At 44.1% G+C, this 27,691-nt stretch overlaps 1 protein-coding gene across 1 annotated transcript; it reads left to right on the top strand.

The window, feature by feature from the left end:
• Positions 1 to 417: 417 nt before the first annotated feature.
• Atp6v1b2 (ATPase H+ transporting V1 subunit B2) lies at positions 418 to 27,202 on the top strand. The gene is made up of 14 exons (XM_051169496.1): positions 418 to 593; positions 6,673 to 6,728; positions 12,609 to 12,707; positions 13,195 to 13,288; positions 13,423 to 13,500; positions 13,713 to 13,852; positions 14,113 to 14,214; positions 14,694 to 14,791; positions 15,327 to 15,450; positions 19,816 to 19,966; positions 21,607 to 21,689; positions 22,771 to 22,875; positions 24,467 to 24,596; positions 26,664 to 27,202. Exons 1-14 carry the CDS (start codon positions 458 to 460, stop codon positions 26,801 to 26,803), a joined length of 1,536 nt encoding a protein of 511 aa, XP_051025453.1. The 5' UTR covers positions 418 to 457; the 3' UTR covers positions 26,804 to 27,202.
• The last annotated feature ends 489 nt before the right edge of the window (positions 27,203 to 27,691 follow it).

The raw sequence follows: 27,691 nt of genomic DNA on the forward strand, positions 1-27,691 counted from the left end.
AAACTGAAATAAACTATGCCACAAAGCACGCCGCATTAGCAACCACGGGAATAGGTTTTCTGTCTTCTGCTTTTCAAGGTGGTTTCCACAGTTTGACAGTGGACATCGGTTGTGTTTTCTTATGCATGTTTTTTTCCCACCTCCTCTTTCCCTGCATTCCAATGAATCTCTTTTTCTTTTTCTTCTCTTTTCTCTATCTTTCCTTTCTAGCCCCCTTCTCTTTTCCAGCTCCCAGCACTCTGGTCAGCTCCCCGTCGCTCGCCGGCGCGCGCGCGCGCACCCTGAGCCGCCCCCAAAGAGCTCCAGTCACGAGGCTGGAGGCGGGGCGCCGCCGAGAGGGCGGGGCCTCTGCCGCAGCTTCGCAGCGCGCATGGGCGGAGCCCGCGGCACGGGCCTCCCTGCTATATCTGCGCCTGCGCCGCGCTGCTGCGGGGCCAGTCGGGACGGAGGAGACAAGATGGCGTTGCGAGCGATGCGGGGAATCGTGAACGGGGCCGCGCCCGAGCTGCCAGTGCCCACCGGTGGGCCGATGGCCGGAGCTCGGGAGCAGGCGCTGGCGGTGAGCCGGAACTACCTCTCCCAGCCTCGTCTCAGTGAGTACGGCAAAGTGAGCGTGTCCGCCTTGGCTTGCGCTCACCTGTCCAGCCAGCCGGTCGGGAACCGGGATTCATTACCCTCATCGTGCAGTTCACGAGCACCTATCTAGCATTGCGGGAGCATTTCCCTGACTTAGGTGGGCCGAGGGCGAGAGCACCGACTGGAACCTTCCCGTGGGCTGAGTGGGCTCCTGACAATTGCCCCACCCTCTCCGAGGTCCCCGGCGCGGAGTATTCTCAGGCACTTGTCTGTCTCTGCGGGCCACTTCTTGTCACCTGGCTCGTCGTCTGCTCCTGGCCTCATTTAAAGGTCTCCCGGTCGCGGGAACGCCCCCTCCCGTCCCCTCTCCCGAGGACCTCTGGGCAGGTGGACTGAGCAGAAGGTGTAGTGTCATCGCTGACGTGGGCAGGCCCGCAGCTAGAGGGAGATGTGGCTTATTCTGTAGGGACCGCTTCACCGGAGGACACCTAAGATACCGGAGAACCTTAGAGCTGAACAGTACCCTTAGTCGTGCAGTCCCACCGTCGCATTTTACAAGCGAGACGCCCGAGGTTCTGGAAAGGAGAAGCCATGCCAGGCTTCAGCCATCTGGCTATTGGCAATGGAGGAACCGAAAATCGAGGTTTCTTAATCCTTGCTTGGTCCTCTGTCGCTTCTTGCGTTTACTGACCAGCTAGCCAAACTCGGTTGAATGGAAAGTTGCTTTGCAAAGCCGAGAAGCTTTTCCCCATCTCTAGTGTTATGTGCATTGGCTTAAGTGTGTAGTGATTATAAAAGACCTCGGGTTTAAGTAGACAAGTCAGTCATTCCCAAAGAAATTGGCTGGGTTTTTTTTTGTTGTTTGTTTGTTTGTTTTTGTTTGTTTTTTTTTTAGATATGTTGTTTTCCAGATAACAAAATTGCATTTGCACTGGTTAATTGCCAGCCTGTCTCTGCGGGTGGCTCATTGGTTTAAAAGAATTTCAGATGAAGGGTTTTAGCTAGGCGCCCTGCAGCCTGGCTAATCCTGTCCTGAGCTGTCAGTGGGTCATGTGGTAACACTGCTGTGTGGGGAAGGAGGAAAACACGTTGGAGACTAGATTGCTGAAACGTGCCTTTTAGGCATTTTTTAAAGAGTAGTTGCTAGAATTAGGGAATGCTTGTTAGGGGCTCATGTGAGCAGAAGGAAACGCTGAGAAAACTGACAGATTTATACCTGAGAATTACAGATTCTCAGGAATTGCGTTTATTATGTTTGCTTTGCTCTGGGCAAAACACATCGACACTGTTGTAGCTTCTAGGAAAAAAAATGTTAAAAGGTTGCAGTAGTCTGTTTCCATAAAATAAATCATTCAGGGTCAATTAAGAGAATGTAGAAAAGCCCTTCAGGGATATAAGCATTGTTTCCCCACCTTACATGTGCTTGGCCAGAGGGTGAAAAGTTTGTCCATCGGAAAGTTCTGCTGAATAAACTAGCTGAAAGTGTTTAACTTGCCCTCTTTGCATCCCCAAGCTCAGTGTCTGACCTAGGAAGTGCTCTGTAAATTCTGTAACTTGCAGTTCAACTTGTCCTAGTAGTTTAGTGTGTCAATTTTTAATATAGAAGGAATTTGCGGGAGTTGGAATAAAGTACTTAAGCGAACAACAAACTGCATTTAAATATCATCTTTTACTGGGTTTGTTTTGTTGGTGGTGGTTTTTTTTTTTTCTTGCTACATTTTTATTTCAGTCAATTTTAAATGCTTCTAGGTAAATATTAACATCTCAATTTTATTAATAACGTTTGGTGATACTATCCAAAATGGCAAATTATTATAGTTAATTGATATACACCCTTTGAATGAAGGAGTAGAGTGATTTTTTTTGGCAGTTGCCCTGTGAAAAATTAGATCCTGCTTTAAAGCGACTTCAGGCTTATAGGACTGTTAAAAACAAATAGAAAGTAAAATATCCAGGCTTGAAATGAGTAAGCTTTGAACACATCCTTTGGCTTTCTGACAGTACAAGGTAAGAAAACTTTGCCCTTCCTTTAAACTTTAAGAAAGATCAGCAGTGTCGACAGAGCCATTAGAGCAAAATATTTTGAGCTTGGCTGGTTCCACTTCTCTAGAACCATGTGTGAGCCAACCTTAAGTTTCTTTATCACAACGCAGAGCTCTCGTAAAGAAACAAAAAACCCACAGTAAGGAACTCTGCTTGCTTTTCTTCTAGAACCTCCCTTTCAGGTGTTGGTTGCACAGGTTAGTTCTCCACTCTTGCACAATGGAAGAGATGGCTTCCTGAGTTTTTGTTTTGCTATGAAGGTGGTGCCTGAGGAGCTGAGGCTTATTGTGCAATGGTTTTTACTTTGTGTCACAATCCTTAAGGATGTTAGCAGTGCTGAGCAACCGCTGTCCCTGCAGGAGGAAGAGCCAGTCATATGACAGAGTCTGTGCTTTCCCTGCCCCCTCCTCCTCTCCAAGACAGGGTTTCTCTGTAGCCTTGGCTGTCCTGGAATTCACTCTGTAGAGCATTCTGGCCTCTAACTCAGAGATGTGCCTGCCTCTGCCTCCCAAATGCTGGCATTAAAAGCATGCGCCACCATTGCCTGGTGCTCTTTAAACTCTTTGTGGTTCATTGAGTTTTGTTTTTTATTGGTTGGCTGGTGAGCAAGTTGTTTTATGTGTTTGAGAAAAGCTGTGGAGTCCTGGAAGTCACTATGTAGGCCAGGCTGGCTTTGAACTCAATAGATCTGTCTGCCTCTGCCTCCCAAGTACTGGGTTTAAAGTTCTTTGTAGTGTCTGCTTACAGGTGCTTAGTGTCAGTGGCTTTGCTGTGTGACTTCTTGGATGCCCTACTTTGAACTGATCTGTTTCCAACTACTTATGGTTATCATGAGGAAGGCTGGATGGATAGTGTTGATGGGTAAACAATGGTACCTGATGTTTTTCCTGCTCGTTTTTCTTTTTGAATATTTTCACTGGCATGGAAAAGGGGAAGGGGTCCGAGACCAGGTCTCTCTGTGTACCCTTGGCTGTTCAAGACACGCTCTGTAGACCAGGCTGGCTTCGAACTCAGTGATCCACCTGTCTGCCTCCCAAGCGCTGGGATTTAAGGCCTGCGCCACCATGCCCGGCAGGGCTGGCTTTCTTATGTAACTGTCTTTTTGCATCAGTTTCCAGTCCAAGTACTAGGACTGTGTGATCTCCATGTTATAAGTTATACTATTACCAGTTAGAAACATTTCAGGACCACACAGTAGCAATTACGTCATTAAAGGAACGCAGTACCAAACTTTTGGTAAGATAAACCAAAGATCCTCCACTTGGTAACATTTCTCAGGGCTTTGGTGTCTGAAAGTTAGTAATAAGATTATACCCGCCTTCCTTACCTTACAGTTATTTTGTAAAGATAAAAATCAAATTATCCGAAAATGCTTGGTAAAAGTGTGCCCCACTCTCCACACAGGTTTGGAGGTATTTTCACTTAGTTCAGGTTATGAGATCCATTGGCTTGGTCCCTGTGTGCCTCCTCCGTACCACACCAGGTCTCCTGTGCTCTTCAGACTGCCAGTAAGGGAAAACTGCACCTTGGCTTGCTGAGCTTATATCTGCTTGATCTATACGACACTACAATGGGTTCAGTAGCCACCCACACTGAGTTTAGGGCCATTATTCTAGCAGCTGAAAGTGCTGGAAAAGGGTAGCCTTGCCGCAGTGACAGTGTAGTCACCGGGGAAACTGCCTGGTCCAGCACACTGTAAACACCTATCTGCTCTTTTCATAGGTAAAAGTGGGTAATGTTGCTTCGTAATTCATTTTTTGAGACGGGCTCATAGTGTAGCTTTGGCTGGCTTTGAGTTCACAGGCTAAGTGCTAAGCCCAGGGGAATGTGCTGTCATGCTCAGCCTCAGTGTGTGGCTCTTAGAACGAGAGCGCGCTGCTCTACGAAAGCTACTTCAGTCTTAGAGTTTGGCTCGAGTGGCTGGAGCCAGGCTTCAGGCACAGGTGCATGCAATGACTTCTCTCTTCTGAAACCAGGAACAATGGAGCTGTTACTGGTAATTAGTAAATTTGTAGTGGTTGCTTAATTAGTTTTCCAAAGGCTATGTAGTCATTGTTGCAAATTTGGAATTCTTTTTAAATTTTGTGTATTTATTTATTTTTGCCTGTTGGCTGTTCCTGGTATTAGACTCGGGATCTCTGAACCTTGTCTTCTGTAATGGATGTCAATTCTGCTGTTTGCAGGAAAAGCTGTGACTAATGCTTCTTTTTTGGTCAGGTGCTTTGCTTGTGACTGGCAACTTCAGAGTGTGTAATGAGTTTGATTTTTAACCATGAGACTCTGAGACATGGTTGTCAGTAGTAGAAATTCAAAGAAAGTGCTGTCTTTTTAAAAGTAGAGAATTTTAAGTATTAGAAGCATTTTAATGAAGTGTTTCTCGAGAGAGTTTCTTATCAGTCCAAATAATCCCCTCCCCTTTGCCGGAGGCTTAAGGAAAGTTTTGGAAAAGTCAGATTTCCATACTTTTTTAAAAGTCGGTAATGTAGCTCACTTTTTTTTTACTGGCCTCTTTAATCTGATAGTAATATTTAACTCTTTTGTTTCTTTTTGAGATAAGGCGGCTGTGTAGCCTAGGTTATCTTAGCCTTCCTGGTTTGTAGGCAGGGGGTGCTGTGCCCTGCTGACTTTTAAATATGTTTTATGGTATATATGTTTATATTAATTTATATTCACTTACTTATTGTATATGTATATGCTTGTAAATGTGCAGGTGTGTGCGTGTGTGTGGGAATCAGAGGACAGCTTCTGGGCGTCTGTTCTCTTTCTCTCTGTTAGAGTCCTGCAGATTGAACTCAGGTTGTCAGTTTTAGTGTCATGTGCCTTTACTTGCTGAGCCATCTTTGCAGTCTCTCTGTCTCCCTCCCATCCCTCCTTGCACGCCTGTCTATGTTTTGTTTTGTTTTTAAGAATATTTTTGTTGGGATGGAGAGATATCTTAGTTGTTAACGTTTCTTGGCTGGTGGTCACTTACACCTGCAATCCCCAGCACTTGAGAAGCTGAGGCAGGGTAGTTGCTGCAAATTCAAGACCAGCCTGGGCTATAGAGTGAGAGTATGCATCAAAAACAAACAAAGAATACTTTATTTTACTGGATGAGGTGGTACACACCTTTAATCCCAGCACTCAGTGGAAGGAAGACTGTCTGTGAGTTCAAGGCCAGCCTGAGATACATAGTGAGACCCTGTTTAAAAAGTAACAAAAATATATACTTTATTTGACCCCTACTAGTTTCCCATTGCCTGCCTCCTCCTTGGGAGTATCTGTCCACATAGCCTCTGTTATTCATATTGTATTTCATAAAGGCTGTGCCTTCCAGCCATGTTTCTCTTAGAGTTCCTCTGTGAGTTTGTCGTTACGTTTTAAGGTTGTTGAGGATTCCTTTTCCCTTCCTTGTCAGTTTAGCTGAGTGCACTCCTCTGCAAGGATGCTGCCAGGAGGCCTCCTCTGCAAGGATGCTGCCAGGAGGCCTCCTCTGCAAGGATGCTGCCAGGAGGCCTCCTCTGCAAGGATGCTGCCAGGAGGCCTCCTCTGCAAGGATGCTGCCGGGAGGCCTCCTCTGCAAGGATGCTGCCGGGAGGCCTCTCTGCAAGGATGCTGCCGGGAGGCCTCTCTGCAAGGATGCTGCCAGGAGGCCTCTCTGCAAGGATGCTGCCAGGAGGCCTCTCTGCAAGGATGCTGCCAGGAGGCCTCTGCAAGGATGCTGCCGGGAGGCCTCTGCAAGGATGCTGTCGGGAGGCTTCTGCACAGCTGCATTACATTGCCGTTCTCCTGCCCCACACGAAAACCAAACTTTTAAAGAGACGCAGTCTCAGTGCTTACGTTGTGTCCTGGGTCCTGAGAATGGTGGCTTAGAGTAAGCTCCAAATGTCTTTGAAGATGGCTATTGAAAAGTTACACAAGAGCAGTCATATTTTAAAATTCATTGAAAATGTGTGTAGCTTTTTGAGTGTCCATGTTCACATAGGGAGATGAAGGGGAGGGTGTTTTGTTAAAAGCAGAAACACATATTAACTCACGCTGTTTGACTAAACAAGACTCTGTCTTTCTTTGCAGCCTACAAGACTGTCTCTGGAGTGAATGGTCCGCTGGTAATCTTAGATCATGTAAAGGTAATGCCACGTCCATGTGGTCTGACTGTTGTTGTACCTCAGGTGTCACCAACACTTCTAAAATTTGTGTTATGCATTTTTAAACTGTTCTTCAGTATGACTGTAAGTACTATTTGTAGGAAAGGAAGACCTAAAGGCAGAAAACCACATTCCAGTATTGAGTTTAATGTGGTTTTTTTGTTTGTTTGTTTGTTTTGTTTTTTGGTTTTTCGAGACAGGGCTTCTCTAGGTAGCCTTGGCTGTCCTGGACTCGCTTTGTAGACCAGGCTGGCCTTGAACTCACAGCGATCCGCCTGCCTCTGCCTCCCGAGTGCTGGGATTAAAGGCGTGCGCCACCACATTAATGTGTATTTCTGTTTATGATCTCAAAGTCCCTTGTCTTCCAATTTGGGGGAAGAGCTTACTTAATGTGTTCATAGGAGGTGGAACAGCAGTAGTGAGTGTGTCTCATAACCTGAAGGATAGTATACAGAGATGCGGCATCTTGCGACCGTTGTGTTACACATCTTTTTAAAGTATTTTTTCTCTCTACCAAATGTTAAACTCTTGAGTAAGTAAACGTACTTTATCTTTGAGAGGCTGACATGGACATGCAATCCCAAACAGAGTGGTGTGTCCTAAATTAGTTGTAAGGGTCATTAGTGAACGTCTTGTTCTTCTGTCTGTGTCTACTACTAACTTACTGTTCATTTTAGAAAACGAGGCTTAGACTCTGGTTTCTAAGTGGTTACTCTGACCTGATTTACAATCAAAATATCATCAGGGAAAAATAAACAATACAAACAAAAATATTTTAACAAGACAAAAGGAGAAAGATTCAGAGAAAGTAATTAAAATTGTGTGCTTTGTAGGGTTCTCTTAGTGGCTGTTGGGACACACAGTTATTAGTTATTAGTTTGTTGACAGATGTTAATGATGATCATGGTTTTTTGTTTTGTTTTGTATGTGGGGACAGGGGGTTGGTTTTTCAAGACAGGGTTTCTCTGTGTAGCCTTGGCTGTCCTGGACTCACTTTGTAGACCAGGCTGGCCTTGAACTCACAGCGATCCGCCTGCCTCTGCCTCCGGAGTGCTGGGATTAAAGGGGTGCGCCACTACACCTGGCTGATATTTTTTAACATGTGACCCTCAGGAAGCAGAAAATAGAGAAACATTTTTTAAAGGGCCAAAGTGCATATTCCCTTTAATTTTATCACTACAATAATGTTTTGATTTATGATAAGGGGTTTTGTTTGTTTTTCAAGACAGGGTTTCTCTGGGTAGCCATGGCTATCTTGGAACTCACTTAACTCACAGAAATTTGCCTGCCTCTGCCTCCCAAGGCTGGGATTAAAGGTGTGTGACACCAGGGACAGGCTATGACAAGGAATTCTTACAAAGTAATCTTGAGAGTAAGCCCAGCATACTTGCCCCTGGCTCAGAAGGAGGCCTAGGGTGTCCTCTACCACTCTCTGTTTAGTTCTCTGATGCAGGGTCTTTCCCAGAACTAACAGTGTGCTTCTAGCCTGGAAGCCCTTAAGCCCAGCCATCCTCCTGCCTCCGCTCCCCTTTGTCTACCAGGAACACATCAGCCAGTCAGCATACTTAGGAGTCCCTAGTACACGGGTTCTCAACCTGTGGGTTGTGACCTCTTTAAGGATGGAATAACCTTTCACAAGGGTCACATATCAAATATCCTACATTATGATTCACAATATTAGTAAGATTAGTTAGGAAGTAACAACAAAAAAAATTTATGCTTGAGCGTCACCGAAACATGAGGAACTCTGTTGAAGTGTTGCAGCATTAGGAAGGTTGGGAACCATTGCCTTAGTTAGTCACATTCTTTTTTGTTTTTCTTTTTTGTTTGTTTGTTTGTTTGGGTTTTTTGTTTTGTTTTTTGTGTTTTTTGTTTTGTTTTGTTTTTTTGGTTTTTCAAGACAGGGTTTCTCTGAATAGCCTTGGCTGTCCTGGACTCTCTCTCTGTAGACCAGGCTGGCCTCGAACTCACAGTGATCCGCCTGCCTCTGCCTCCTGAGTGCTGAGATTGAAGGGGTGCACCACCACCGCCCAGCTACATTCTTTTTTTAAACTAGTGAAAGCTACTCTGTTTCCTCTTGGCTTCTGCTCTTAGAACTTCTACACCAGGTGGACAGGTTCTACCTCCACAACAATTGAGTTGAGTTTTTTAGTAGACCTGAAATTGGATTCATTTCTTACACACTCCATTGATTTTGTCACATACATACACGGTATCTGCCTCACTCATACATTGTGGGTATCTAGGTAGGCACAGCTTTGTCCAACTTGGCTATAAATCAAAGGGTCTCTTCGTTTTCCTTAATTCGCTAGAATAGCTCGTCCAAGTGGAAACACAGTTAATTTACCATTACTGACTTACTTTAAAAGGCATACTGAAAAGTATAAGTGAACAACCACGCAAGCAAACATATAGAGTCCCAAGGAGTCCTGAGTACAAGACTTACGCTTCTGTCCTGAGGAGCTGGGTGTGCTGTCTGTCTGCATGTCGCTAATTCTTTCCAGACAATAAAATTCCCAGCTCTTCAGTCAGGATTTTTTAAAAAGATTTATTTATTTTTATTCTGGCTGCATGTACATCTGCGTGCCAGAAGCAGGCAACAGATCTTACTATAGATGGTTATGAGCCACCACGTGGTTGCTGGAAATTTTAACTCATGACTTTTGAAAGAACAGCCAGTGCTCTTAACCTCTGAGCCATCTTTCCCTTCAGTCAGGATTTGATTTTTTTGTTTGTTTGTTTGTTTTGTTTTGTTTTTTGTGGTGAGACAGGGATTCTCTTGCAGTCCTGGCTGCCCTAGACAGCTCAGTCTAGTTCAGGCTGGGCTCTAACCCACAGAGATCCACCTGCCTCTACCTCCCGATTGCTGGGATTAAAGGCAGCGGCTCCAGTCAGGATCTTTGTGCAGCTTTCATTATGTGACTGTTGTTGGTCACATTAGCAGCCAGTATTGACTAAGTCCATCTTAGTCTCTCTGCCCTCCTCAAAGATCAGGTGATAGGATGTTTGAAACACCTAGCCTTCTGTTTCTGTTCTCGGTTCCCCTGGACAGTGGACACCCCGCCTCGTGGCCATCCTCGAAAAGTCACTAATTAAGGTACAAGAGTGATTGAAAGGACTTGCTATGAATAATAAAAGACTTCCTTTCATCTCGATTGTTCCAGATACCTAGGAAAGTCCAAGAGTTTTAGGAGCTCTGACCAAGAACTGAACTAAAGCTAAAATGACCACTAAGGTGAGAATGCTCACCACCATTGCTGTCCATCCTTGTGGTTGACATCGGCAAGCAGGGAACAGAGTGAGCATGTAAAAAGATGGGAGAGACAGCAGCTGTCGCTGTTCTGCGAAGTCCCGCGTCACCGGTACTGTTAGAGGCAGCAGGGTAGAGAAGGGCCTCACGACGCAGCGTCAGTTCACAGACGCCATCGTAGTCCCTGCTAGGTGTGGCATGCAGGGAGGAAACTGCGGGGCTTACTGAAATACATGGAAATGCCATTGGTTTTCAGTGATTCCACTTAACTTTGAGTGGATAGACTGAAATTTGTAAAGGAAAAAAAAAAGTTTATGAGCAGCTAGTACAGCCAGAGCATGGGCTTTAGTGCAGGCATAAACCCAGCCATGTAGCATGGGACGCAGACAACTCTTGAGCATGAACGTTCTTCGGTTGTCTGTCTTTCTTTCATGAGACACGGTCTCATACACATTTTGGGTTTTAGCTTTTTGTTTTGTTTTTTTCCAAGACAGGGTTTCTCTGTATCCCTGGCTGTTCTGAAACTCACTCTTTAGACCAGGCTGGCCTCGAACTCAAGAGATCCACCTTCCTCTGCCTCCTGAGTGCTGGGATTCAAAGGCCAAGACATTGTCTTATTATGTATAGCCACGCTGGCCTGGAATGTGCAATGCTCCTGTCTTGGCCCTCTGAGTGCAGGGATTATATCTGGCACACATGAATTTTTGGCATGGTGAATTGGCCATTGGGAGGCCACGGGAAGCTTTTTGTGCTCATCACTTGTTGCTAGAGCATTCATTTCCCAAATAAAAATCAAAGCAGGAAGTTAAATCCATGTCAGTGAAACATCAGCCTATTAGAAGCCTGTTAGAAAACACCGAAAAACTGTTGATGACTTTCAGGTCGAAGCTTTTCCTAGATAAAAGATAAAACCATAAAGAATGACAATACCTTTATTCCATAAAACCTTATATAGCTCTGTGGGATAGAAAATGCCATAAAATTAAAAGATAACAGTGCTTATAAGAGCACTAATGTCCGTCCACATTCTATAAAACTACAAATGAGTAAGACACTAAAAGATTTTCAAAAAAAAAAAAAAAAAGAGGGTTTTTTGTTTGGTTGGTTTGTAGTTGGGGTTTTGGGGGCTTGTTTTGTTTGTTTGTTTGTTTGTTATTTTTGGTTGGTTGGGTTTTTTTGTTGTTTGGTTTTTTGTACTAGTAGGGAGACAGTGAGTTCATCTGCTGCCTTTGCAGAGTGATTGGGTAGAAAATGGTACAGTGTACCCTCATGTGCACACACGTTCACCACTTGTAAGTGCTTTGCTAACTTTTGTGAAAAGTTGCGTGCAAAATGAGGGTTTATTATATCATTACTGTAGAAGTGTGACGTGGGACAGCTCTGCGTTTCATCAGGTGAAGAACCAAATTAACTATGATATGGTCGTTAGGTGATTTTTTTTTTTTTTTTTTGAGACAGGGTTTCACTGTGTACCTTGGCTGGCCTATTAATTGTATCCCAGGCATGCCTCTGCTTCCCGAGTGCTGATATTCAAAGACAGGTGCCACCGCACCCAGCTAGGTTATTAGGCTTTAACTGTGTCGGTTGTGTAAACATTAATTTTGAATTCCTTACTTATTAATATTCTACTGTCTCCAAAATCCAAAGGTCTTAGAAGCCCTAATGTACAATAATTTGATTGAAGGGAATTTCTCCATCAAATCACAAAGTGATACATCTTTCAATAGGCCATGTTGGTAGATTATGATTAATAACCTGACAATGTAGTATGTTAAATATGGGTTTTTACAGAAAAGGAAGTTGCCCAATAATACATCAGAAACTTTGTCAGTTAAGTACATAAAACGGCATCTTAGCTGGGTATGGTAGCTCGGGAGCTTGTAATCCTACCCCAAAGGGGTTACAGACAGGAGGCTTGGAAATTTGAGAATTTGAGGTCATCCTCAGTTTTCGTACACAAACACACATATGCACACAATCATTCATATATCTATATATGCGCGCGCACACACACACACACACACACACACACACAGTGAGTTTGGGACCATCTTGGGTTACATTACATCCTGTCTCAAAAATGAACAGCAAAAGGCTAGATGGGGTTGTGAGGTAGGAGGGAATCTTATGGGGATACACATTCTTACATAGAAAGTTTTATTACCATTTAGACTAGATTGAGGGAGACTTTGCACATTCTCTTAGTCTGATAATTACATTACATAGAAATGTTTTATCTTTTGTCTCTGATGTGAGGCCTAGGAGAATATAGGTACACATATCCCAGAATGTGAGCATCCCTCTGTGAGTGGTAGAGACATTGTTGTTGGTAATTTATATCCTCTGCAGTCTCAAAACCTTAAGGTATACACATACAGGAAAAATTTAAATGTATTTGCTGTGTTGGCAGGATAATCCCCCTCTCTCTGTGCCTTGCACTAGTTTGCCACGTCGTATGCCAGTGACTTAAGTTACAGGGATTCTTATTCCACTCCATGTATTTGCGAGGGTGGGAAAGTGCGTAGACAACAAGGCTGCAGTAGACGTGTGTGGAGTAGGCTGGGTAGCTTTTGGAGTATTGATTATTAATACTTCGCTGTTTTGCTACTTAGTTTCCCAGATACGCTGAGATTGTCCATTTGACATTACCGGATGGCACAAAAAGAAGTGGGCAAGTTCTAGAAGTTAGTGGCTCCAAAGCAGTGGTTCAGGTGAGCATCACTCAGAACTATTAGCCATTTCCTAACCAAAAACACATAGTGAGTCCATGGCAGGGTGGTGATGGAAAGCCACATGTGCTGATGGTTGGAGGCGATCACAGTAATACCCAACGCAGATCTGTTGAGCTTCCTCCTTATGAGTCATGGTTTTTACTGTTATATTATTACAGGGAAAGAGAAGTTTCTCAATATGAACCCTATAAAATAGTCTAGAGCAGGGGTAGGCAAAATTTCTAAGTAGCCTGTTTTTTTGTTTGTTTGTTTGTTTGTTTTTTTGTCTAGTTTTGTTAAGATTTATAAGATGACCAAAAGTTCTTAAATTTTCTTTCTTTTTCATTGTTCTTTCTTTCAACCTTCCACTTTACACATAAATGACATCCTCAGCTCCTTGTGATATTTGACCCTGCAAGCAGGACCCTTGGTCTAGTAAGTGTCTCCCTGACCTCTTACCCTCCTGATTGACTCTCTCTCTTGGTAGGTATTTGAAGGGACATCTGGTATAGATGCCAAGAAAACATCCTGTGAGTTTACTGGGGATATTCTCCGGACACCAGTGTCCGAGGACATGCTTGGTAAGTGGCCGTCGCTTTCCATTCTGCACACAAATGTGTTTCCTTGTCAACATATTCATATAAAATCTAGAAGAATGCAAACACAGATTTGGCAGTCTGGCTCTACTCTGTTTTGTCTTGTTGCTGTTATATAGGTCGTGTGTTCAACGGATCAGGAAAACCCATTGACCGAGGTCCTGTGGTGCTGGCTGAAGACTTCCTTGACATCATGGGTAGGAGCAGCAGATGGGTTTCATTGTTGGGGAAAGTAACCCTGTCTACTGAGAGCCTTGCCAGATAGAGAATAATTACAGTAGCATTTAAAGTAGATAATTTATGTACAGAGAAATTCTGTGTAGTTCTGACTCTTTAATTACTTCTACTTCTAACCATGAACAGTGTGCAGACATACTAACATTTTCCCTCTCTGGAACATATACATCAGGTCAGCCGATCAACCCTCAGTGTCGGATCTACCCAGAGGAGATGATTCAAACGGGCATTTCTGCCATTGACGGCATGAACAGTATTGCTAGGGGTCAGAAAATCCCCATCTTTTCTGCTGCTGGGTTACCGCACAACGAGGTGAGAGCTAGGGTCCCTGCCGCGGCATGCCATGGGAGAATCTCTAAACACGCCAACTTACCCAGCCTGTAGTTGGTATCTTCTGCTCACCTGACTCAGGCATGTGCATCTGCCCTCTTGATTCTAGTTCTGTATCATGGTGAAAATCATACTATTGTCGACTGAGTTTAGTAATTAAAGTATTTAAGGGTTAAGAATAAGTTATTTTGTTGTCAGAATATGATTTTTAGTTTACAGCTTGCTTCTTTTTTCCTCAACAGATTGCAGCTCAGATCTGTCGCCAGGCTGGCTTGGTAAAGAAATCCAAAGATGTAGTGGACTACAGTGAGGAAAATTTTGCCATTGTGTTTGCTGCTATGGGGGTAAGAATGTTCTTCTGTTGGGAATAACATAAAATTAACTGTTATTAGTAAGAAGTGATATGTTGTACGTGGTGGCACACTCCTGTAATCCTAGCACTGTGAAAGGCAGAGGCAGATAGATCTCTGTCTACAGGGTGAGTCCAGGACAGCCAAGGCTACACAGAGAAACCCTGTCTTGAAAAAAAAGAAGGAAAGAAGTGATAAACTACACATACGTAGTTCACTTTGCTCCTTGATAGAGACATTGCATCTTGGCATTTTAGGAAAACCAAGGAGCCAAATTTAATACGTAGCTACAACCTAACAATCCTCTGCATGCCCACAGTGCTTTACTCTGACCTACATTTAAAAAGAAAAAAAAAATAGATGTTTGGATTTTTAAAAGATAAAACAGTTTAGATTCATAGCTTGGTCTTCATCAGAGATGGATGTTCAGAATTTTCTTTCTCCCGTCACTTAATGAAGATGTTGATATTTAGGTAAACATGGAAACAGCCCGGTTCTTCAAATCTGACTTTGAAGAAAATGGTTCAATGGACAATGTCTGCCTTTTTTTGAACTTGGCTAATGACCCAACGTAAGTAAATGAAATCACTTCTTTCTGTTTGAGAAGACTGGGGGTCAGAGGTGTCCAAGAAGGTAAATATTGCAGTGGAAGCCTCTGGATGGTGTAGCCTGTATTTAAATTCTACTCTGCTTCTTGCGAGCTGTTTGGCTTTATGCAAATTACATAGTCACGTAGACACTGAAGATCATAAAATTGACCAGTAATACTTGACTAGATCGCCGCTGCCCCTGGTAAACAACAACATAGACAAGAGCCATTGGGACAGGATAGATCACCAGTAAACGAAATTTTCTTCTTACCTAGGAAATGCGTGACCCCTTTCCTTCTTGCGCGTTTTCTCACCACCTCTCTCAGTTTTGAGAAGCAGTAGCTCTGAGAAATGACAAGCATCTGTAACGTAATTCAGCCTGTGGCAGTAACAGTGCTGTAATTGCCTATAGAGGCATCTTCAGAGTCATAAGAATGACAAAAGGAAATCGCTGTTGTTTTCAGAACTGTTTAGGTTCTGGCTTGTGCATGACCTGGGACTTGTGCTTCCTTTCAGCATCGAGAGGATCATCACCCCCCGCCTGGCTCTGACCACAGCTGAGTTTCTAGCTTACCAGTGTGAGAAGCACGTCCTGGTCATCCTGACAGACATGAGCTCGTACGCTGAAGCGCTGCGAGAGGTAACTTCTCCTTCCTTCCTTCATTTTGTTCCCTCAAACAAAACAGGTCAATCTGTAGGCCTAGCCTGACCCTCTGTAAGTCTCTGTTTGAGCTTGTTGCTGACTAGTGCATAGGTCATCGTCATCCAAAAAGACGGGGCTGGTTTCTTTTTCCCTTTCTGGCAGTGTGAAAATATTACGGCATGACATTAAAATTAATAGCCTGCCGTCACTCTTGAAGTAAGAAAGCGGGCCTCAGCAGTTAAGAGCACTGGCTGCTCTTCCAGAGGACCTGAGTTCAATTCCCGGCATCCACATGGCAGTTCACAACTGTCTTTAACTCCAGTTCCAGGGCATCCAACACCCTAATACATACATACAGGCAAAATACCAATGCACATGAAATAAAAATACGTTTTTTTAAGAAAGTAAGAAAGCACTACAAGCTAATGATAGTGGTATGCTCCCAGGAATTCCTGTCCACAGTGCGCGCGCGCGCGTGTGTGTGTGTGTGTGTGTGTGTGTGTGTGTGTGTGTGTGTGTGTGTGTGTGTGTGTGCGTGTTAACCTTTTTCAGATTCCTAATTTTTAAGAAAATGTATGTGTATGTCTGCATGAATGTATGCACTCACAGAAGACAGAAGATAGCATCTGATCCCTGGAAGTGGAGCTACAGATAGATGGTTGTGAGCGTCTCAGTGGGTGCTGGCAACTGAACCACGGACTTCACCCAATGCTCTTACCTGCTGAACCATCCTGCCAGCCTCTGGGGTCTCTGTTTTTAATGAATAAGAGTGTGTGTGTGTGTGTGTGTGTGTGTGTGTGTATTCATTCATTTGTTCTGTTTTGTTTTGTTTTGTTTTGTTTTTAAGACAGGGTTTCTCTATGTAGCCCTGGCTGTCTTGGACTCGCTTTGTAGACCAGGTTGGCCTCGAACTCAGAGATCTGCCTGCCTCTGCCTCCTGAGTGCTGGGATAAAAGGTGTGTGCCATCACTGCCCAGCGTTTATAGTATTTTATTTTAACTATTTTTTAACCTTTTTTTTTTTTTTTAAGACTTATGTATTTACTATGTATAGTGTTCTGTCTGCACATACACTTGCAGGCCAGAAGAGTTCATCAGATCACGTTATAGATAGTTACAAGCCACCATATGATTGCTGGGAATTGAACTCAGGACCTTTGGGAGAACAGCCAGTGCTCTTAACCTCTGAGCCATCTCTCCAGCCCCATTTATAATATTTTAATAAGTGGTCTGGTAACAGTTGTCTTTGGAATTTTTTTCTTCAGAAAACCAAATGTTTGTTTAATAACACTTGTAGCAGCGTCCTCAGCAAGAAGTGTTTGGGTGTTTTAAGACAAGTTCCTGGTATTTTTAATAAGCTAACTCTTGAGTGCATGAAAAGACTTATGAGGAAATTTGATCTCTAAGACCTAGTTTTTTTATAATTTATTCACATTATATCCCGATTGGTTTTTTTTTTTAAGATTTGTTTATTTATTGTTATGTATCTAGTGCTTGCCTAAATGTACACCTAGAAACCAGAAGAGGGGACATTAGATCACATAAATGGTTGTGAGCCACCACGTGGGTGCTGGGAATTGAACCCGGTTCCTCTGGAAGAGCAGACAGTGCTCTTAACTGCTGAGCCATCTCCTCAGCCCAGCATCCTGATTGTTACCCCTCACTATATCTTCCCAGTCCTGCTGCCCCTCCCTCTTCACCCTCTTCCCCTCCCCTAGTCCTCTGACAGGGGCCCTCTTCCCCCATCTGACCACAGCCTATGAGGTCTCATCAGTACAGCCTGTATTCCCTTCCGAGGGGAAGTGATCAAATCGCAGGCACCAGAGTTCATGTTAGAGGCAGTCCCTGTACCACCTGCCACATGAAGACTGAGCTGTTCGTCAGCTACATCTAAACAGGGCGGGAGGGGGCCCTAGGTTCTCTGCATGCACTGTCCTTGGTTGGTGCATCAATTTGTGCAGCCCCCCTGCTCCCCCGTCCAGATCCGCCAGCCTTGCTGGTCTCCTTGTGGAGCTCCTGATCCCTCCGGGTTCTTCCATCCATCTGTCCCCCTCTTGGGTGGAGTAAGACCTAGATTTTAAAATCCCCAAGGTCAGGGCTAGAGGGATGGCTCAGCTGTTAAGAGCACAGCTGCTCTTCCAGAGGAACCAGGTTGAATTCCTAGCACCCACATGGCAGCTCACAACTGTAACCCCAAGATCTGACACCCCCACACAGACAAACATAGGCCAACCCACCAATGCACATAAAATAAAGATATAAATAAAATCCCCAAGACCATGACCACATTGTCACAGTGTTCACATTGACTCCCTGATGGAATAAGAATCTTCAGTCATTAAAACACATCAGTACTTTTGTTAAGGAAAACAAAAATGAGCTATGAAAAAAGATCATTTTTTAAAGATAAACAATTTATGAACCTAGGTTACTTCCCATTAAATCTAATAAGCATCAAAGTACTCTGCCAGATTGCCGTGGCAGCTCTATTGTGCACCGGTGACCACAGGTCTGTCCATCACACTTTGAGTAGCATTGCAAGAGCCTGCGTTGCTAATCCTCTGAGGTTCCTGAGATAGTAAGAGTTCTGCAAGTGCCTACATTACCATATGCGTGTCCCTGAGGAGAGCCTGTAATTGTTTTTGTGTGTGGTGGGATAGACTCCTGGCTCTGATCAAGGCCCTGCGTAGCTGAGATTGACCTTCAGTTTCTATCTTCCTCCCTCTCCAAAGTGTTAGCATTCTAGACATAGGCCGCTCTGGGTTGTGATCTTCAGAACCTCAGTTCTGTCTGTAAGTCTGGGATAAGCTTTCTTGTTGGCTGGGGTAAAGATTTGACTGACTAATGTGTGATTGTTACATGTGCTTGGTTCTTGGTGTGTGTTCCTTGTTTTAACCTTAGTGGGAACTATTTTATATAAAAAATAGATTATTCTACAACAGGACATGGTGAATGACTTGAAATTTTAGGCTTTAGAATGAACTGTGCTTGACTTACAGGATTATAGCCAGAGTTTTTTCTAGGAAACATTGTTGCAGTAAAATTTTAGCAAGAAATGTAATTGTTTTGTTTTCTTATTTCATGTTTTTGCCTTTGAGACAGGGTCTCAATGTGGTCCAGGCTGTCTTTGAACTTGGAGACCTGCTGCCTTAGCCTCCCCAGTGCTGGAATCACAGGTGTACCCAACTAAATTTCTTTACAGAATTTATTTATGTACACAGTATTTACTATTGTCAGTCACTATTTTTTTAAACACATTTTTATTGAAAAATAAAATAATTCATATTACATCTCATTTTCTATCCCATCCCATACATCCTCCCATTCCTCCCTCCCTCCCACTCTCACCCCAATCCCCTTCCCTATGACTGTGAACGAGGGGGACCTCCTCCCCTTGAATATGATGCTAGGGTATCAAGTCTCTTCTTGGTAGTCCGCTATCCTTCCTCCAAGTGCCATTGGGCCTCCCCAACAAAGGGACATGGCCAAATATGGGGCACCAGAGATCCTGTGAAAGTCAGTCCCCAGTCTCCACTTAACTGTGGAGAATGTTCTGTCCCTTGGTTAGATCTGGGTAGGGGTTTGATGATGGCTGCACGTTTTTGTCCTTGGTTGGTGCCTTCAATCAATCAGAACCCCTGGGCTCAGATCCACCCATCATAATGTTCCTCTTGTAGGTTTCTAGGATCCTCTGGATCCACCTACTTCCCTATCCCCTATATTTTTCTCACCTAGAGTCTCAATAGGATGTTCTCACCTCTATCCCACTTTCCTGGTAGGTGCAGACTTCCATGGGACCTGCCCCTTGGGCTAGGTCACTCACTATTTTTAAGCATATAAGAGAAGCCCTATGTAAGGAGCCCTATGAAAACCCCAACTCCAAAGATTACCATCCATTCAGGGTGGAGAAAAGTATAGTCACTAGCAAACTAGACATATAGGAAATAACCACAGGAGTAGAAGCTGAAGGTAGCATCGCCCTCTGGCCCCAACTGAATTTCTGGTTCATTTTAATTTTCAACAATCTTGCTTTACAACCACGTAAATTAATATTTTGTTGCACATACACAAGCAGACATTCTTTTTAAAAATAATTTATAATTTTTTATGTGCATTGTGTTTTTCCTGCATGTATGTCTGTGTGAGGGTGTCAGATCCCCTAGAACAGGAGTTACAGACAGTTGGTTGCTGGGAATTGAACCCAGGTTCTCTGGAAGAGCAATCTGTGCTCTTACCACTGAGACATCTCTCCAGCCCTTCAAGCAGACATTCTAACCAGAATTTTTTTCCTCACCCTGATGTGACTTTTGTACTCTGATGTGTCTTTTCCTTACTCTGACATTCTTCCTTGATTTGCTCTTAGGTTTCAGCAGCCAGGGAAGAGGTTCCTGGTCGGCGAGGCTTCCCAGGCTACATGTACACTGATTTAGCGACCATCTATGAACGTGCTGGCCGAGTGGAAGGTAGAAATGGCTCCATTACCCAAATCCCTATTCTCACCATGCCCAACGATGGTAAGTTTACATCTTTGATTGTACTAGACTTAATCACTGGTGTGTGTGTGTGTGTGTGTGTGTGTGTGTGTCTGTCTGTCTGTCTGTCTGTATGTGTGAGAGAGAGAGGGAGACAGAGACAGACAGAGATTTTGGGGGGGCGTTCTTTCTATAGTGTTCTTGTAGAGGTCAGAGGACAGCTTGGCCAGAGTTAGTTCTCCCCTGCTACGTAGGGGAGTCAGGCTTGGTGGTAAGTGCTTTGCCTGTGAGGCAGCTCGATAGCCCTGAACAGGACATTGATTCTGTAGAAGTCAACAATCTACTTTTTTGAGTTGAAATTCTTCTGAAAGCTTGACCTTAGAGATTACTTACAGCTGAACATCATTTTCAGTGAAGATTATTTCTAATTATATTTATCACTCTTTGTGAGAAATGCTATTTTTTTTTTTTTTGTAATTAGAATTTTAAATGTTCATGATTTATGATGGTATTATTGAATGCCTGCTGCTTTCAGAGCACTGTTTTAGCTATGCAGAATTTGTCTCTACTTAAAGTAAGCTGCTTGGGTTTTCTTGTGAACCAGTCATTTAAACAGTTAAACTTGCAGTGAGAGCCTAAGATATTCTAGCAGATAGCTCAGTGTTGGGAGTGCTCTGTGAGTCTTCTCTGGTGTGCGTCTCACCATGGTGCTGAGCACGGAGGAAGCGGCGTGGTTTGTTGGGTTAGGGGGCGGTAGTTCTACAGCTTATATAGTCTGGATGCACAGCCCACAACAGCAGCTGTGCTACACTGCTTCTGACTTACCCGTGACCTGTTCCGGAGGCGCAGACACACAGTGGCCATCCTCTGCCGGAAGGTTAGAAGCACACCACTGGGCGTGGCCTTTGAGCATCACTGCCACACCTGTGTGTCCTACACTTGCATAGAGCCTTATGCTTATGATGGCACTTTGTGTTTTAATTAGAAAGCATGTGACTAGGAGGAGTGTAGCCAGTTTGCTTCACAGTGTGCAGCGTGTTTTGAAACTATTGTCACTGAACAATGAAATGGCTATTGACTATGGTAATTGCTGGGCACATTACCCCATAATTAAACTGAAGTTGATTAAAGTGAAATTTGAAATTAAACCCGTCAGTTTCATTAGCCTCACTCAGGTGCCCAGCAGCCATATTTGGCAGATGCCTCTCTGTCCTGCTCCCATATCTGTTGCTATGATAAAACACATTGATACAAAGCATCTTAGGGAAGAAGGGGTGTGCTTCCATTATAATTCCAGGTTACAGTCCGTTATCGTAGGAGAGTCAAGGCAGGAACTTAGAACAGCGACTCACTTCATGTCCACGGTTAAGAGCAGAGAAACACGAATGCTCGGCATCCCCGCTCCTTCACACAGTTCAGGGCACCCGCCTAGGGAAGGCTGCCATCCGTGGTGGGCGGTCTTCTCAATCAGTGATTAGGATACTTCCCCACAGATATGCTCACAGACTGACCCAACCAGGATTCTCTTCCCAGGTTACATTCAGTTGACAGTTAAAGCTAACCGTCATGCTAACAACTAGACAGTGCCAATATAACCTCACAGAAAAGGATTCTCCGTAGCTCTCACAGGCAGTGCTGTAGGCGATAGCCATGTGCTTAATACCCATGTCTTCCTCTGGCAGATATCACTCATCCCATCCCTGACTTGACTGGCTACATTACTGAGGGCCAGATCTATGTGGACAGACAGCTTCACAACAGACAGGTACTGACCCTTGAACAGCACTGTGGGGCTGAAGCCACTCACTCGCTCTCTCCTGACTTCATTTGCTCTTTGGGATGATTTTGCTTAAGAATATCAGCATGAGTTGTTTTTAATATGGCTAAAACATTTCTATAAGCTAAATTCTTGCAGTGGGCAGAGTGCCAGAAATAAGAATTACCATCTTTATTTATTGTGCATTTGAATGGGATCAGCTGTCTTAAGGAAATTTTTTTGCCAGGAATTCTGTGCTAAAAAATTTATATGACATGATCTGCCAGTCATATTACTTAGAAAACAGAATTTTTACTTGTTTTATAACAGATTTCCCAAATCAGCTTTTAGGGGGAAATTATTATAATCTTTTTATTTTGCTTATAATATTTTGAGTCCATGCAGAGAATTGTTTAGATGGACACTAGGGTAGCCTAGGCAGTTGAAACTTTAGGCTGTGTCCCTGGATGGGGAGGCCTGGCAGCACTCAGAGGAAGGACAGCAAGCTACCAAGAAGAGACTTGATACCCTATGAGCATATACAGGGGAAGGAAGTCCCCCTCATAGTCACAGTCATAGGGGAAGGGAGTAAGGGGGAAATGGGAGGGAGGGAGGAATGGGAGGATACAAGGGATGGGATAACCATTGAGATGTAATATGAATAAATTAATAAAATATATCTTAAAAGAAAAGAAACTTGAGGCTGTCAAAACAGTATTGTGCTCTCTTTGTATTTCACTTTCTTGGATCTGATTCTCAAAAGAAGTGTTAGCCGGGCGTGGTGGCGCACGCCTTTAATCCCAGCGCTCGGGAGGCAGAGGCAGGCGGATCGCTGTGAGTTCGAGGACAGCCTGGTCTACAAAGTGAGTCCAGGACAGCCAAGGCTACACAGAGAAACCCTGTCTCGAAAAACCAAAAAAAAAAAAAGTGCTGTGTGCCGAGTGTTTGTCACTACCGTTTCTGCCCTAGAAGAGACTAGACCTCATCTAGGAAAAACGTGCCAGAGGATTTATGTGCTGTGAGGGACACTTGTGATTTTTAAAACTTGAATTTTACATGCAGTTACTTTTTCCTTCCTGTTCTACCCTAGATTTACCCACCTATTAATGTGCTGCCGTCACTCTCTCGGTTGATGAAGTCAGCTATTGGGGAAGGCATGACCAGAAAGGACCATGCTGATGTGTCTAACCAGCTGGTATGTGCACCTGCCAAGGACACGGTTTGAAAAACTGCCTCTCTCCTGTGTTTTGTCACATCATAACTCTTCTGTCACTTCTTTTTTTCCCATCAAGTAGGATTTCAGTGTTGGTTTGATACAGAATAACAACTCACTGGAACACAGCAGCCTGTTTTCATAAGAACAAATGATGCTAATCAGTGTTAAAATACCAAACCTGGGGGCTGGAGAGATGGCCCTGTGGATAGAGCATTTGTTGTTCTTGCAGGAGGACCCACAAGAGCAGAGTTCACAGCCATCGTAACTTCAGGTCTAGGGGAACTGATACCTTCTTCTGACCTCTGAGGGGTCCAGACATATCTGTGGTGCACATAAATATGTGCAGAACATTCATGCATATAAAATAAAATCTTTGAAAAATAAAACCAAACCAAACAACCTACTAAGTTTCAGCAAGTCATGCTGCCATACCTGTAATCCTGGTATTCAGGAGGCTAAGGCAGAAGAACTGCAGATTGGAAGCCAGCCTGAGCTTCACAGTGATACTGTCTGAAAAAGCAGTAATAGCAACAGGAGAATTACCAAGCTCCTAACTCATTTCTAATACTATATATAGTTTAAAATTTTTATTTTATTGGCTATTCTGTCCCTATGTATTCATCTATTCATTTATTTTTATGTGTATTAGTGTTTTACCTGCATGAATATTTGTGCCCTACATGCATGTAGTGCAGAAGGCGGCTTGGGTTCCCTGGACTTGGAGCTACAGAGGCTGATTAGTGCTATGTGGGTACTAGGAATCAAACCTGGAACCCGAGTCCTCTAGAAGAACAGTGTTCTTAACCACTGAGCCATCTTTCCAGTCCAGAATTTTTAAACTAAAAAGGAAAAAAAAAAAAAAAGGTGGCAACAGGGCTCAGTGGGTAAAGGCACTTGCCACCAACACCAAGTCTAACAGTTAAATCCCAGGGAACCTCATAGTGGAAGAAGAGAACAACTCCTCCAAATTGTCCTCTGATTCTTAACACACATACCATGGCACATGCGTGCCCACAGATAAAAAGTATTTAGTGTGCATTCCTGTGTACACTAAATACATAAGTGTAATAAAATTTTAAGCATGAAAAATAAAAGCAAAAAGCAATGTATTCTTTTAAATGCTAGAATATTTCTGCAGGAATGCCGTCACATATTTGTTACTTAACATGTTAAACAGCCAGCAGAACGCTGAGGTTACACTTGTATATATTCTATGAAGTCCTTAATGTTTATAGATTGTACATCAGACATAAAGAAAAATATCTGACCCTACAGTAGAAATGTCAAGCCTGAGAAATCACAAGCATTTGAGTGACACCTGCAGAGATTTCTCTTTGGCTTTTGTATCTTGTTTTCTACCCATCATAAACTCATTGGCACACTGAGGAAGTATATTTTTGCAGTGTTCATAATGTCTGTGCATTGCATGCCCAAAGGCCTCTTTCTGGGGGAGACTGTAATAAATGCATACTTTCCTGGGAGCTTTCCGTAGTTGCAGTCTGGCGGTGCAGACAGCTGCAGGAGGACATAGCTGTTCCAGGCTGTTGACATGTCCCTCTCTCTCCTTCAGTATGCATGCTATGCTATCGGGAAGGATGTGCAAGCCATGAAAGCTGTGGTGGGAGAAGAAGCCCTGACCTCAGATGACCTTCTTTACTTGGAATTTCTGCAGAAGTTTGAGCGCAACTTCATTACTCAGGGTAAGATGGTTCCCTTCAACCACGCCCTCCTTACAAAGCTGAGGACTCAAGTCAGTCTCTGTGCATTCTCTCTTCTAATGCATCACTCTCCAAGCTCTGCTGTCTGTCGTTACATCTGACTCCCTTCCCTGTGCCTTCTGAGCACTGTCTCCCAAGCCTGCCCCATCTCTGCCTATTATAGGCCTGCCTCTGTATGGTACTATTATAAGCCTGCCTCTGTATGCTACTATTTCTAAGGACCCAGTGACCAGAATGAGACTCTTCCCAGCTGAGTACCTTTCTGCCCGCCAATATTCTGGTCTGTGTGCTCTCTGTGTCTGGTGGGGTCATTTTTCCAGCCAACCTATCTCAGTTGCTGGACAGCGTTTGGGTTTTTGTTTTGTTTAAATTTTATTTTAATTTTTCTGAGAATCTCATGCATGTATACAATAAAATAAGACTGTACATACCTACTACCTCAGTTCTCCAACTCCTTAACCTGACCCACTGTATATATGTATGTGTGTGTGAGAGAGAGAGACACGGAGAGGTAGCTCAATAGTCCCTTTGACTGGGGCAGCATTTTTAACCTTCCTTATTCTCTAGTGATCAGACAGGTACTCATTTGTGGTGTTCTTTTTCTTTTTTTTCTTTTCTTTTTTTAGTTTTTCGAGGCAAGGTTTCTCTGTGTAGCCTTGGCTGTCCTGGAACTCACTCTACAGACCAGGCTGGCCTCGAACTCACAGCGATCCGCCTGCCTCTGCCTCCCGAGCGCTGGGATTAGCATGCACCACCACGCCTGGCTGTAGTGTTCTTACTCTATTACTGTTGTATTTTCACTACAACATTTTTGTCCAGCAGTTCTCAAACTTTGATTTGCTCTTGAATGAGCCAAGCATCTTGAACATGCTGCTGGTTCTGACTTAATATTATAAGGGTGGCACTAGTGACTGGGGTTTCCTAGGTGACAGCAAATCTCAGATTTGTAACCAGGTGTGCGGTTGAAGGCCCTCATCCGAGGCCACTGGGGCCAGTTTTCACTCTCACGTCTCAGGGGTAGCTATTAGTAACTGTACTGGTTGTCTCTCTTCTAAGAAGCCTCCAGTACTTTTCCTTGCATGGCACGTGTCTCAGGCTGCTTTGCTCACTCCTAGAAATACTCTGTCCTTGCCTGCAGTGGCAGCTACAGCAGCGGTGCGTGCAGCGTTGGAATGACACTCAGGCGATGCACACGGCTCTTCCACTCTTTGACTTGCGCTTACTTGCATTCGTTATTCATTTGAAAGTACCTCAGCCACAAAATGGCTTAATTGTTTGAGGGTTATGGGTGGAAACGACACATGCTCGGCAAGCTCCTCACCATTAAACTTCACCATTGAGCTGGTTGGATTTAGATACTCCTCTGTCTGTCTGTCTGTCTGTCTGTCTGTCTGTCTGTTTTTAATGCAAAAGCTAGAAACTTTGGTGGATTTGTGTAGGGAAAGGAGCTCCTCATCTAAGCGCTCCTCATCTTTTGGTGTAAGGGTTTGGGGGGAGGAAGGAGTTAATTCTGCTGTATTAAATATAACAGTTTGGTTGGCCTGTAATTTCAGCAATTAAGAGGTAGAGTTTGAGGCTAGCCTGGGCCACTTCAATGAGACCCTGTCTCAAAATCAACTAAGTTTTTAAAACCGCTGGCCTGTAATATACTCTGCTCTCTGGCCTTTAAGGCTTTCTCAGTGTCTCTGTAGATTCCTGCAAGCCTAGCTTTTTCCCCTGTGCCCAGTCTTAAGTCTGCTTTTTGCTGCCCTTTGAACAAAACGCTGGGCCTAGTGTGTGTTGTTTAAAGCTCTTGTCTCTCTGCCCATCTCAGTCAGCCCTTACACCAACACGCACACCCCCCAGTGGGCCTCCCCTCACCTCTGACCTCTGTCCTCTGACCTCTGTGGCACTTGTGCCCTCATTCTACATTCAGTCTCAAGTCCTAACTCATATTTTCTTTCATTCTTGTATTTAAAACTTGCCCTACTTGCTGGTCCACAGACACAATACTGAGCAACACAGGCCAATTAGAAGCTCTTTGATGTTAATTCAGTATTAACATTTTAGGTCCCTATGAAAACCGAACTGTCTATGAGACTTTGGACATTGGATGGCAGTTGCTTCGAATCTTCCCCAAAGAAATGCTGAAGAGAATCCCTCAGAGCACCCTGAGCGAATTTTACCCTCGAGACTCTGCGAAGCACTAGCTGCTGCTGCTCGTGTGGCGTGACCCTCTTGTGAAGTACTGGTTCTGTTTCCTGGTTCCTTTTGCACTCCTCCATCCCCACCTGTGTGTGGGAGCTTACCTGTTACCCTGTAATTAAAAACAACGGCTAGGTAACTGTTGTGCCACTGTTGCAGCGTTTACACTGCTAACAGAGGGAAAGATCTCTGCCTGGAAGACCTCGCCTTCAGTGCTTTCTAAAAGCAGCTGCGGGTGGGGTGAGGTTGGCTTAGTAATGTCTGTGTTTGTACATAGTGGAGAGCTAGTTGCTAATAATGTCGTGTTTGGGTCTCCCAAGCCTACCTCTCACCTCCCTTAAAAGCATCACTGTTTTGAAGTTAAAAATGCTTCAGTCTCAGATTTAGGGGCAAGATGGAGACGGCAGGAATTCTCCTTTCAGAGGGGACCAGGAGGCTCCTGGCCGAGCCTTTCTTCTGACGGGCCGCCGTGCCTGTGGGCCTGTCCTCCGCTCTACGGTCCGTGTGCGCCTTTCTTGGGAAATGAGTTTATTGATGCCAGTGCTGAGAGTTGGGAATTCCCATGTGGCATCTCTCTCTCAGAGGCTCACACAGAATCATGCAACATTGCACAGCTGGCATTCTCCTGGCAGTGGTGACATGTCTTGTGCTGGTGATACCCACGAGGCTTCAGCCATTGAAGACTTGACTTGGGAAAAGCTGGGGTACAATTAAGGAAAAACCCTACATTCCATCCTCATCCTGATGTGCTATGGTGGTTTAGGTTTCTACATTGCCCCCCAGATCCTGAGGTGGGGTGTGAAGATGACTTGCCTTAGGTTTGTGGATGTTTTAAACTCCGTTCAATCCCCAAACTCTCTGACCCAGCTCTGCCTTCCCCGGGTGATCTTGTG

The sequence above is a fragment of the Acomys russatus genome, chromosome 27, assembly GCF_903995435.1.
Source record: "Acomys russatus chromosome 27, mAcoRus1.1, whole genome shotgun sequence".
NCBI lineage: Eukaryota > Metazoa > Chordata > Mammalia > Rodentia > Muridae > Acomys > Acomys russatus.